Raw genomic sequence first — 12,290 nt, forward strand, 5'->3', positions numbered from 1 at the left:
TGCCATGTAAGCGGTCAAATCGGATATTCCCCAGTAAATGCGAGTCGTACATCATTGAAAAAAGGACGGAGGCGAATGAGGTCAACTCAAGTGGACACAAACTGCGATCAAGGGCCAGTGTTGCCAAGTCCGCGGTTTTCATGCAGAATTGGGCTACTTTAACACAGTTTTGAGTTGCAATTGGACAGGTTTTGTTGTGAAAACCTGGCAACCCTGTCAAGGGCTCTCCTCTTTTTCTCTAGCCTAGAAATCTAGACACACATAGCGGCAGCAAATCTAATCTGCCGCGAGTGTTGTCTAGCAACTCTCAATACCCTTCTGAGCTGTAATTGCCAAACTCTTGCCGGGCTAATCACATCATGTATAGAGTCGGTGGGCTGGGCCATAATGACGACGGCTGAGTTGCGTTTGCGTGCGTGTTCTAGTAAACACAGAAACTGGCGAACGGCGGTCTTTCGAATCAGCTTTGACCGCGACTCTGGAAGACTTGGAGTCTGAGAAAAGAACAAAGAACGGCACTGAAGTCATTTTTAAAAAGGGAAGATGTGTTCAGAGTTTTGCTGACCGGATAAGGAGAATGTTTAATCTGTCAGCAAGCTCCGTTTCACTTTTGTTGCTCTGGTTGGTTGTAGCGCTATCCTATCGCGTGCAGAGGGAGTTTGAAAGACAACCGTTTATCCGCCCCTCGGATTGAGCCGTCAATGGTGAGTTTCCAGACCAAACATCTTGATGTGGGTCTGGCTTGTCAGGCTACTTTTTCTCCGCCTTACGAGAGAAATGTTTTGCCGACCTTTAAAGATGTGTGGAACAGTGCAGACAGCAAAACATTGTACAATAATTTTGTCTGCGTTTTACTTTCTTTCACCGGTTAAGAACATCTTGGGCTGTTTTCCCAGTGTACAGTGTAAATGCAAATCTTGGATACGGGTCGCTTTTGAAAAGATGTAAGCGGGTCGTCAAAAAAATCGGATATAGTCACCAAATCGCAATTGTGCATCAAGACCTGCAGTGTAAATCCAGCCTTAGACCCTGTTTATTGCTGTCGAAAAACACCAAAAGTACCACCCCAAAGGCCCTAGATCCTGGGGAAAGTTCCTGCAGTGGAAACGTGGCTTATCATCATCTCTCCCAGAATCTCACAATTAAAAATTAAACATATCAAAATAATTAAATATTTTAAGGGAAATGGTAATATATTTTATAACAAAATAAATAAATAAATACATACATACACTTTTCATATTATTACATTATGTAATGATAATGTCAGATGCCGTATTTCTGCTATTTTCATCATATTGCCTTGTTGGAAGAGAATGAATAAACTCAGCATAAGAGCTGTACAGTTTGACGTAGAAGACAAGCATGGTGTAAGAACATAAAACAGTGTCTGAATGCTTCAGTGATTGCCTCTGACAGTAGTTACTGAACATTTCATGCTTGCATGATCACAGGATCGAAACAGCTTGCGGGCAGTTTGGCACATCAATGGGAAAAAGTTCCCACCTGGCAAAAAGTCTACTAGGACATCACAACAGTGGAATGTGTGCCAACAAGGGCACTTGAAGAAAAGTCCATGATGCTGGTGAATGTTTACACTGATCTAGCTCTGCGGGAGTCTCCCTGTCGAAAGGAACATGTCCTTTGCGAAATAATTGCAGAGTTTGCAGCACATTTCCTTCATAATTCCACAATCTCATTTCCTCATTTAGAATTTTACAGCAGTTAGACAATAGTCCGAGCAGACCCATGAATGAATACTGTCCGTATATTTATATACACTTCAAACTGTTTTCAAACTCACCATCTACTGCAGCTGAGAAGTCCAGGTGGGTCCATGCCTAACATGTTTTGAAGTGCACAGCTTTAGTTACTCAAAGCATCATTAAACGGTTGTCCGAATTAGCCATCACATTCCAACCATGTCATGAGCTCAGTGAAAGGTGAATGTTGTGTGAAACTGCATTGCCACACTTGCTGGTGATATCATCCCTCTCTAACATAGAACTGTTCTGCCCTTGTTTGGGCAAAGGAGGCGGAGTCATCTGAGAGCTTTTCATGCACTTCTCAGCTTTCCTCTCTCATTCTTTTACTCTCAGACTGAAGTCAGGATATTGTTTTAGGAAACAGACAATTAGAGCTGTGGTCAATGCACTAACCCCTATGTGTCATTTTTAAGGCTTCCCTCTGCATTTGATATAAACTATTAAATGACCCAATGACTTCCTTTCTCACCAAAGCATTCCCATGGGAACAGACAACAATGCAAGGGAAAAGTTTTGTTTTGTAAGAGAACAATGTCGCACTTTCTTGGTTCAGATGAAACCCCGTCACTCATTTATTTAATGATAGATAAATAAATAAATAAACCGAAATGCAAGATTGTTTTATGTTTTTGAAAGAAGTCTCTTCTACTCACCAAGTCTGCATTTATTTAATAAGAAATACAGTAAAATGTGTAAAATACATTAAAATACAGTAAAATTTTAACAAATTTTCTATTTGAATATATTTTAAAAATGAAGACTGAACACTGAAGACTGGAGTAATGATACTGAAAATTCAACTTTGCAGCACATGAATAAATTACATTTTTAAATATATTCGCATAGAAAACAGTTATTTTAAAATGTAATAATATTTCACAATATTACAGTTTTTACTGTATTTTGATCAAATAAATGCAACCTGGATAAGCAGAAGAGACTATGATTAAAAAATCATAATCATTCCCAAAAAAATGTTTTGTGTAAATAAATAAAAGTAAAAAAGAAAAGCTTACTGCTCAGCAAACAATATTTAGAAAACATTTTATTTTTGCCGGAAGTTTACTTATAGTGGGTTATTTCTCTGATATTGGCAAAGATTTGAGATGACAGCTGGGAAATTCTTCAGAAATCATCAGATCCACTGTAACATGTGCAGCAAGAGACTTATAAATCATAAATCATGTGAATGGTGATAGAATGACATCACCATCATAAATGTGCTTGCGATTTAAATTACAGCCTGGATATCAAGAGCACATGAAACTTCCAGATGCAGTTTTAATTGGTGAAGTTTGATTTGATGTGAAACTCCAGACATAAATGATGTGCTATTACTTTTCTAAGTGACCAGACTTATAATTTTTGTCTGGCGTGTGATAAAACAGGTGAAAAAAATCCCCAAGATTTACAATGACAGCCGACCTAAGGCCATATTTACAGACAAAAATATCTTGAGTCTTGAGGCGGGCCTATGTAAAGTAATATGTTTTGATTTCATGTTGAGCAAGAAAACAACAAACTTGTTGAGGTTTAAATGATTAGTATCTGTCTTGGACTGACCTATATGCCAATCAAAGAACAAAACTAGCTCTCCTCTTCAGATTACAGTCTTTTTTTGAATGTGGGACTTCAAGAGGAAAACCAGCAAGTGTAAATGTCATGTGAAAGAGAGAGAGGTAATATGAGGAGGAAGGACATTACAGATGCTACCAGAAGCTCAACACACAGCAGTTTTATATTCCTGGCGGGATTCCCCACCATCGCCCGGCGTTCAGTCGCAGGTGGTGTGGTGCTGGAGTGACCTCACCTGCTACGAATCTCTGAAATGAAAGAATTATGGAGGAATGTGCAAACACACGGGCTGGAGATGAGCGTGATAAGTAGAGGGAAGGGTTGCGACTGAACGGTGCCAATGCAATAAACTAGAGCAAAGAAATACATTTTTTATGGACTTTTTTCTGATGGTTCATCACATTTTCATTTGGTATAGAGCATATTTCAAATTTAATTCAGTTTAAAATATTTGATGGGTTTCATTAAGAAGTTTTTTGAGCTCAGGTTCAGGGAAGTAAACGGGAAGTGAAGGGACCGTGACGGAGGGCGACCGACCACTATAAGGGTCTTATCACAATATGAAGGATCTCGTTGTCTCTGTCTGGAATTGTTTGGATTTTGCAGTTATGAGTCACCTGATTTTCCACTGATAAATATATTGTTTAATAAATGTGCACTAGAGTTGAAACGTTTGGGGTTGGTAAGATTTTTTTTTTGGCTACGTTTATTTGATCAAAAATACAGTAAAGTGTGAAATATTACAATTTAAAATAACTGTTTTCTATGTGAATATATTGTACAATGTAATTTATTCCTGTGATGAAAGCTGAATTTTCAGCATTATTACTCCAGTCTTCAGTGTCCCATCCTTCAGAAATCATTCTAATATGATGGTTTGATGCTCAGGATGTTCAAAAGAGAAATAGAAATCGTTTGTAACATTATAAATGTTTTTTTTCTGTAACTTTTTAGCAATTTAATGCCTACTTGCTGAATTAAAAGTATTACTTTCTTTTTAAAAAATGTTTTTCCTTACTTTTAAACAGAAGTATAGTTCAATATACAGTACCAAAGCTGTTCTTTATATTACTTAAAGTAAAATTTCTTCATAATATACTTATTTAAAGCGCAGTCAATAAGTTTTGCCTCTTTGTTGCCATCTTTGTTTGAACCCTCCAACTGCAGTTATTTGTTGAATTATCATCTTTATTTGAGTTGTGCATCTTCACGGCTCCTCAGCGTGGATGAATCTAATGTTTTGAGGAGTGTGTGTCACCGCACCGGCATCCGAATCCCAGATTCGACGTTTTGGAAGTACGACCAATAAAAGAATTTTCCCTGAAAAATGTAATCTGAAAAAGTAACTAACAAGTCTGCTACTTTTGGTTTTGACCAACTGAGAAAAAAAACATCACAATAAATCACACGACCAACAGTGATTCAATCTAATAATCGCTTAGCTCATTTCACATCAAACTGTGCAAAAATTGTTATTATTGTAATACTTTGTTTGTTTTGTAATACTTACAACACATTGTAAATGATTAATGTTAACAACTTCAGCATTGCTTGACAATGTGTATTTAGTGTGTGTAAGCGTTACCTGTAGATTTAAATTTTTGTCCAGTCTAATATTTGATTTTTGAATTGATACAATTGATTATTCCAGCTGCTGTGAGAAAAGGCTATAAATGATCCGCCACCTGCAGCATCCTCACACGCGATAGCCTACTAGCCCGGACTCCTTCTTCACGTATACAGACATGGTGTAATGACGCAAAGGCGAACGGAGCATGCTCAAATTTCCCACTGAAAGCTACCAGTGCCACTCACATAATAATAGCACATTATTATTACAAGCTTACCGTTATGAATCGGGCTAAGGTAAGGAGATACTGGCTGGTTGTGTGTTTGCTCAAAAATTGATTTTCATTTTTAACCAAAACAATGTATGGACTGCAGCTTTAGGAAGCTCCTCTAATCCCTTTAATATGTGCTTCCAGAAAAGCAACTGACCCGTGGAGATCCCCGCGTTGTCATTTATGTTGATTTGAGTCTATTCATGTCCATATATAGCTCAAATGCTCCTGGTCTAATGACTGGAGCTCTACAGGGCCTCAATCTGCCCGGTTTCGCATTCTCAGAAGAACACCACGCTAACGACAGGCCTTTTTGATGCCGTCACCCCTTCGTTTACTGCTATAAGGCCCTTTGTGTGATTTAGGCTAGCCTGTGGTCACCAGTACAATCATGTGCAATGCATAGAGTTGGTGCCACGTGGTTGTAGTCACTTTCAAACGAGGCTACGGTCGAAGTGTTTATGAGCACATTTTACTGAAAATCCTGTTGACAGACATCTGATTCATTCCTATGGGTTAAGCTCGTCTCCTTACCTCTCTCTCTCCTGCTCCAGCAAGTTGGTAAAATCATCACTTTTATTCATAAAGTCGACGTGTTTCCGCTTTTCACTGTCCAGTTCGGTGACGGTGCGCCGGTGGCATTTCTCTGCCAAGAGCAGCTGCTCTAACATCCGTCTGTAAGTCTCACGCTGCTTCTCCTCCAAACGGTCCAGCTATAAAAGATTATTATTATTATTATTATTATTATTATTATTATTATTATTATGAATTGCTTGCACTGGTACAACAACAAGTAACAATCTGCAATGCATTCAAAGCCACTTGCATTGCATTTACGGTTCATTTGAAAGGGATAGTTCACCAATAATTTAAATTCTGTCATAATTTACTCGCCCTCATGATGTTCCAAACTTGTATGAGTTTCTTTATTCTTCTGAACACAAAAGAAGATATTTGGAAGAATGTTTGTAACCAAAACTGCCAAACCGAATCTGCTTTGTCACAAACATCACTCAGTGTTCAGCAGAAGAAAGAAACTCATGAGGAAACATGAGGGTGAGTAAATGATGACAGAAAGTAAATTTTAGGGTGGACTGTCCCTTTAAGGCAGCGTTTCTCACCTCTAGCATAGGTATCTCATAAACATCGTCTCGGATCATGTTGCTGCTGGTCATCAGACTGTCTCTCTGCAGAGCTTGAAGAGGTTTGACTGGAAGCGCAGATCCGTAATGAGCCTCCAGAACCTCGGGCCGCGTTCTCTCAGACCGCAGCATGTGGATAATGTCTTCACGGGCCTAAAAGGATGGAATCACTGCATTACTGTCTGTGTTACTTTGAAATGTACCATGGCGTGGTACAGGATGTTTATCATACTGAAATGCCATGGTATTTCCATGATACTCCAAACAAAGCATACTTTGTTACAAACATATCCTATGTTAAAGTAACAATTTTTAATTATTCTTTTTTGTGTCATAGTGCAAACCGCTACATTCTGACTGTACACCAGCAGGGGGAGCTGTATGCTTTCACAACACCCCAACACTAACAACCACACGGCTGTGTGCATTATATACTACTGTTTGTATACTATGTGCAGTATGCACCTTTTGTACATGCACAGAACATACAAATCGCTTAGACTTGTTTAGGATTAGTAATATTTTGAAAAAAAATTTAAGTTAGTCTTTTATGCTCATCTAGGTTGATTTTATCTGAATAAATATACAGTAAGAACAGTAATATTTTGAAATATTTTTACAATTTAAAATAACTTTTCTATGTGAATATATTTTAAATTATAATGTATTCCTGTGATCAAAGCTGTATTTTCAGCATCATTACAGTGTCACGTGATCCTTCAGAAATCATTCTGATGATGATTTGCTGCTCTAGAAACACTTATGATTATTATCAGGTTTTTGTGTGTGTGTGGAAATCTGTGATACTTTTTTTCAGGATTCTTTGATGAATGATTTTGTATCATTATACATTTCTTACTGTCACTTTTGATCAATTTAATGTGTCATTACAGAACAAAAGTATTAATGTATTTCTTTCAAAATAATTCTGACCACAAACTCTTGAAAGGTAGTGTACCTCATTTGCCAAAAGAGCAATACACACAACCAGAGCATACTGTATTTACCCTGGTACCCTGATGTTACGTTACCATGGTACTTATTAATTAGTTTCTGTCAAAATACTTTGTGTTTGTGCTTTTAAATCATATAATATATTCATATTTAATCTCCTTCAAACAAGCTTCAGAAACGTATTTAATTCCATTGTGAACGTACACTGTAAAAATGGTTTTTAAAATATTGATGTGCGTTTTGTGTCTTTCTACTTCAATGTCATGTTTGATTCAATGCGTTACTTGCTGTTTTTTTTGTAATTAATTGCAAAATTTACAAAGTAAATCCTACACCACTTGTTTTTTCCAGTGTACCAGGCACACTGTAGTAATAAAGGTATTTTGACAGAAACTTACTATGGTAAACACAAAACATAAAATGAATGGCATCACAAAGTCACATTTCACCTGAACCTCTCCCTCCATGACGCCCAGCAGACGGACGAGATCCTCTTTGGAGAGGGCCATCAGTCCGTCTCTCTTCAGCTGCATCTCACGAGACTTCTGAGGCTTTTTCAAAGTCCCACAGACAACAACCTTCTCCTCGCTGCTCTCTTTCTCTTCCTGAGCGTTGGGTTTCTTCCTCAGCAGCTCCTGTTTGCTCCCCTCTTTCTCAATGTTGTGTATTCTAGCGAGTGGCTTCAGGGGTCTGTTCTCTGGCCCCTCCATATCGCTGGTCCTGGATCTCATCTTCACCTGCATGTGCAAACAATGATAGACATCAGCCACAGAGACGATCTCCTGAAAATATCATACCGTTAAGAATAAAACAGCTCATCTCTTTTATTATCTGATGCTCTAGATTGTTTTTTTTTTTGGGGGGGGGGGGGGGGGGGGGTATTACTTGCAATGTGCCAGAAAAATAAATGCAACTGCCAAGTTTTATGGTAATTTATGGACACTACAGGCAAAACCATTGTTTTTTCATGCACTTTTCAATTTTGAGATATTGCTCTATTTGACTATTTGACTTTTCATAACGTGTTTAGACTAGTGGAAAGAAACATTGAAATACACATTCTTTTATTGCATTTTATCTATTTGCAACTGTAGATTTAGAGATATAGAGTCAGAAATCTCCACTTTAGCAGCTTTACATACACCAAACAGTTTTATTCCTGTTTATATTCTGCTGACTTTTACAGATGGGTTTGTTATAGCATTTACATTTTATAGAACATTTTATTCTTAAATAGATAATTCATATTATTTAAATCTATTTACTCTCTCAGTCAAAGCATTTAATGGATTAGCCATTCTGTTCCAAACCTTTTTATTTTCCACTCAACATAAAAGGAAAATTTCAAATAGAAAACAGTTCTTTTAAATTATACTGTTTCACAATGTTAAAGTTTTTACTGTATTTTTGATCAAATAAATGCAGCCTTAGTGATAATAAGATACATTTTGAACAGTAGTCTAAGTCTTATAGCTTTGGAAAGTCATGCCATGAGTAAATAGGTTTCATTTTTGGGTGAACAATTCCTTTATTGTAGGGGTGTAACGGTTCGAATTACTCACAGTTTGCCAAAAAAGCATTTTTTCCCCCTGTAATTTATACCCCTAAAGTGGTGACGTATCCTGGGGGAAGATTATGAAAAATGTACAAAATGTAATTCATAAAATTTCAACATAAACGTGATAAGCTAACGCTCAACAAAAACTTTTTAAACATTTAAGTTTCCTCAAAATATTGTAAATATGTGAAATATTGAGTGATTAAAAAACATCCAAAATCCCCTCTGTAAAAAATGTATTATAATAATATATTTTGAACTTGGCTTTATCGAATGTTAAGATTTCTGTTCTAGATAAGTGCGCATATGTAATTAGATAATGCCAAGGCTCTTCAAAATATCTTCTTCTTAGTTGAAAAGAATTTGAAAGAATTTTCATTTTTGGGTGAACTATCCTTTTAAACATAACATTACAGAAATCTTGTAATAATAGTTGCATAAAACTTTTAAGGTTTTATGTGGCAAAAAGTGAGGTAAAAAGCAATCACTACAGGACTCTTCTCTACACAAGACTCTCATATCAAATGTCTGCAGTCTCAAGCTCTGAGATGATTCTTAATATTTTAATATGTAGTTTGGCCTTGTAGCTAATCTGCAACAGCCTCATATCTCATGTTCCCATGTGCAGATTTAAGAGGGGGATTTCCCTGAGAGAGAGAGAGAGAGAGAGAGAGAGAGAGAGAGAGAGAGAGAGAGAGAGAGAGAGAGAGAGAGAGAGAGAGAGAGAGAGAGAGAGAGAGAGAGAGAGAGAGATGTAATGACTATGACATCAGGCTTTTTGATAAACTGTGTACGCGCTGCCTCCCGTATGATCTCACACCCAGCCGCTCAGATCCAGCCCTGCCCTCAGAGAGTCTGAGAGATCACTGCTCAAATCACACACATCACACAGGATCCATGTTTCAATCAGAACCGCATCTGGATAAAAGGGCTCAGAAGATCAGAGCATTTAATGAAGCTTATTATTAAAACAAGATGTTCACTATGCTGAATTCTGCAGAAGGTCATAGAGGCCCAGTATGAGAGCCTCAGCAACACGAATCTAACCGGAATGAAACCTCATTTGTTCATTTAGCTCTTTTATACAAAGATACCTAAGAAACAAGATCAGGACATTTTATAACCTAAGTCAGAACTATAGACAGACAGACAAAATGATAGAAAGACAGACAGACAAAATGATAGAAAGACAGATGATAGACAGAATGACAGAATAATAGACACAGACAGACAGACGGACGGACGGACAGATATACAGAATAAAAGACAGCAGACAGACAGACGGATGGACGGACAGGTATACAGAATGATAGACAGACGATAGACAGATGATAGACAGGCAGATAGACAGAATAATAGATAAACACACACAGACAGAACAATAGAGAGACAGACAGACAGACAGACAGATAAATGACAGACAGACAGACAGACAGACAGATACATGACAGACAGAGAGATGATAGATAGATAGACAGACAGACAGACAGACAGACAGACAGACAGATAAATAGACAAACAGTTAGACAGAATAATAGACAGAGACAGACCTACAGAATAATAGATATAGACAGACAGAAAGATGATAGACAGAAAGATAGACAGAATAGATAGACACAGACAGACAGACAAACAGACTGACAGAATAATAGACAGACAGAGAGATGATAGATAGACAGACAGATAGATAGACAGAATAATAGATAGACACAGACAGACAGACAGACAGACAGACAGACAGACAGACAGACAGACAGACAGACAAAATGATAGAAAGACAGATGATAGACAGAATGACAGAATAATAGACACAGACAGACAGACAGACAGAATGAAAGAAAAACAAATGATAGACAGACAGACAGACAGACAGACAGACAGACAGAATAATAGATAAACACAGACAGACAGACAGAATGATAGAAAAACAAATGATAGACAGACAGACAGACAGACAGACAGAATAATAGATAAACACAGACAGACAGACAGACAGACAGAACAATACTGACAGACAGAGATAATAGATAGATAGGCAGATAGACATACAGACAGATAGAATGATAGACAGACAGACAGACAGATAAAATGATAGGCAGACAGACAGATAAAATGATAGACAAACAGACAGACAGAACAATAGACAGACAGACAGACAGACAGCCAGACAGATGAAGTCTGGCTGTCTGTCTGTTTGGTTACCAGTAAGTAACCAAAGACGGAAAACCCTGGCAGATGAATAGTTGCAGTAAGTATTTGCGTTATTAATAGCGGCGTGTTGCGGCCATGAGTGTTTTCATTTGGATCGTTACTTTGATTTGTTGTGCTTCTGTTATGATATTCGATCACTGTCCAAAATAGTAATAACAACATTTGTATACACACACAAACGATCATCATGTCCTCTATGTTGAAATCCCCCAAAATATACAGAAACTGCTGACAGACTGACAGTCTCAAACGGCCATTTAGATGAGAGTTCAAGAGAGTGTTTCAAAAACCTCAGTTCTAACTCAGGACGGTGTATTTTTAACTTTGATTATGCCTGAGAGTTTTGGGGTGACCTTAGCTCTGTTATTATTGGAGACGGAGACAGCTGGGAGATATAAATGAGCATTGGTCTTATATTTACACTGAGAATATGCACCTCGCTCCTGAAGAGCTCCCCGGGCGCTCCACGCAGCTGCTCCTTGCTGAAACTCAGCGGTATTTAGTAGAGACACACTTGTGCAGAGAAAGACTCACGCTTCATCCACCAATCCGATCAAGGCTGTTCAACTTCTCAGCTATCGGTTTGGTTGCATGCATGTCTCCTGGGAAAATTTAAACGCCAAATGCCTGTGAATGAGCACCGGTTCCTCGCTGCTCCTGTTATAATTAATTCCTCAGATTCTCGGGGTATTTCAGCCGAGGTGGACAAGCATCGCTGGCACTTTTGTTTATATTTAGTAATGGATATGCTGGAGCTCGACGCACACGGATACACACTCAAACGCTGGCACATTCTGTGTGTGGTATACAGTACGGCTAATCTGTGATCACAAAAACTGATTCATGCCAACGATGCATATAATAATATACATTTTTCACAAATTCAAAAGACATAAATTTAAAACATAAAATGATCCATTTGAATAAAAAAGCACCATAGTATTGAAAAACAAATGCTTTCAAATAAGCAAAGATGGTGGTATATATAACCTATACACTGATCAGGCATAACATTATGAATTGAATAACACTGATGATCTCTTCATCACTGCACCTGTTAGGGAGTGGGATATATTAGGCAGCAAGTGAACATTTTGTCCCCAAAGTTGATGTGTTAGAAGCAGGAAAAATGGGCAAGCGTAAAGATTTGAGTGAGTTTGACAAGGGCCAAATTGTGATGGCTAGACGACTGGGTCAGAGCATCTCCAAAACTGCAGCTCTTGTGGGCTGTTCCCGGTCTGCA

General features: G+C 37.9%; 1 protein-coding gene across 8 annotated transcripts in view; it reads right to left on the bottom strand.

The window, feature by feature from the left end:
- The window catches only part of filip1b (filamin A interacting protein 1b), a 32,129-nt gene that overhangs the window by 9,781 nt on the left and 10,058 nt on the right, over positions 1 to 12,290 (bottom strand). For 6 of the 8 annotated variants that reach the window (XM_067418192.1, XM_067418191.1, XM_067418190.1 and 3 more), the window contains 3 exons: positions 7,728 to 8,015; positions 6,304 to 6,477; positions 5,717 to 5,895 (listed from right to left, as the gene is read on the bottom strand). In XM_067418192.1, coding sequence (XP_067274293.1) covers positions 5,717 to 5,895; positions 6,304 to 6,477; positions 7,728 to 8,009 — 635 coding nt within the window. In that variant the 5' untranslated portion in view covers positions 8,010 to 8,015. Of the gene's footprint in view, positions 1 to 1,804; positions 1,981 to 5,716; positions 5,896 to 6,303; positions 6,478 to 7,727; positions 8,016 to 11,483; positions 11,583 to 12,290 lie in introns of those variants that run through there. The other 2 variants (XM_067418188.1, XM_067418193.1) reach the window with 2 other exon arrangements.

The sequence above is a fragment of the Pseudorasbora parva genome, chromosome 15 (assembly GCF_024679245.1).
Source record: "Pseudorasbora parva isolate DD20220531a chromosome 15, ASM2467924v1, whole genome shotgun sequence".
NCBI classification, from domain to species: Eukaryota; Metazoa; Chordata; class Actinopteri; order Cypriniformes; family Gobionidae; genus Pseudorasbora; species Pseudorasbora parva.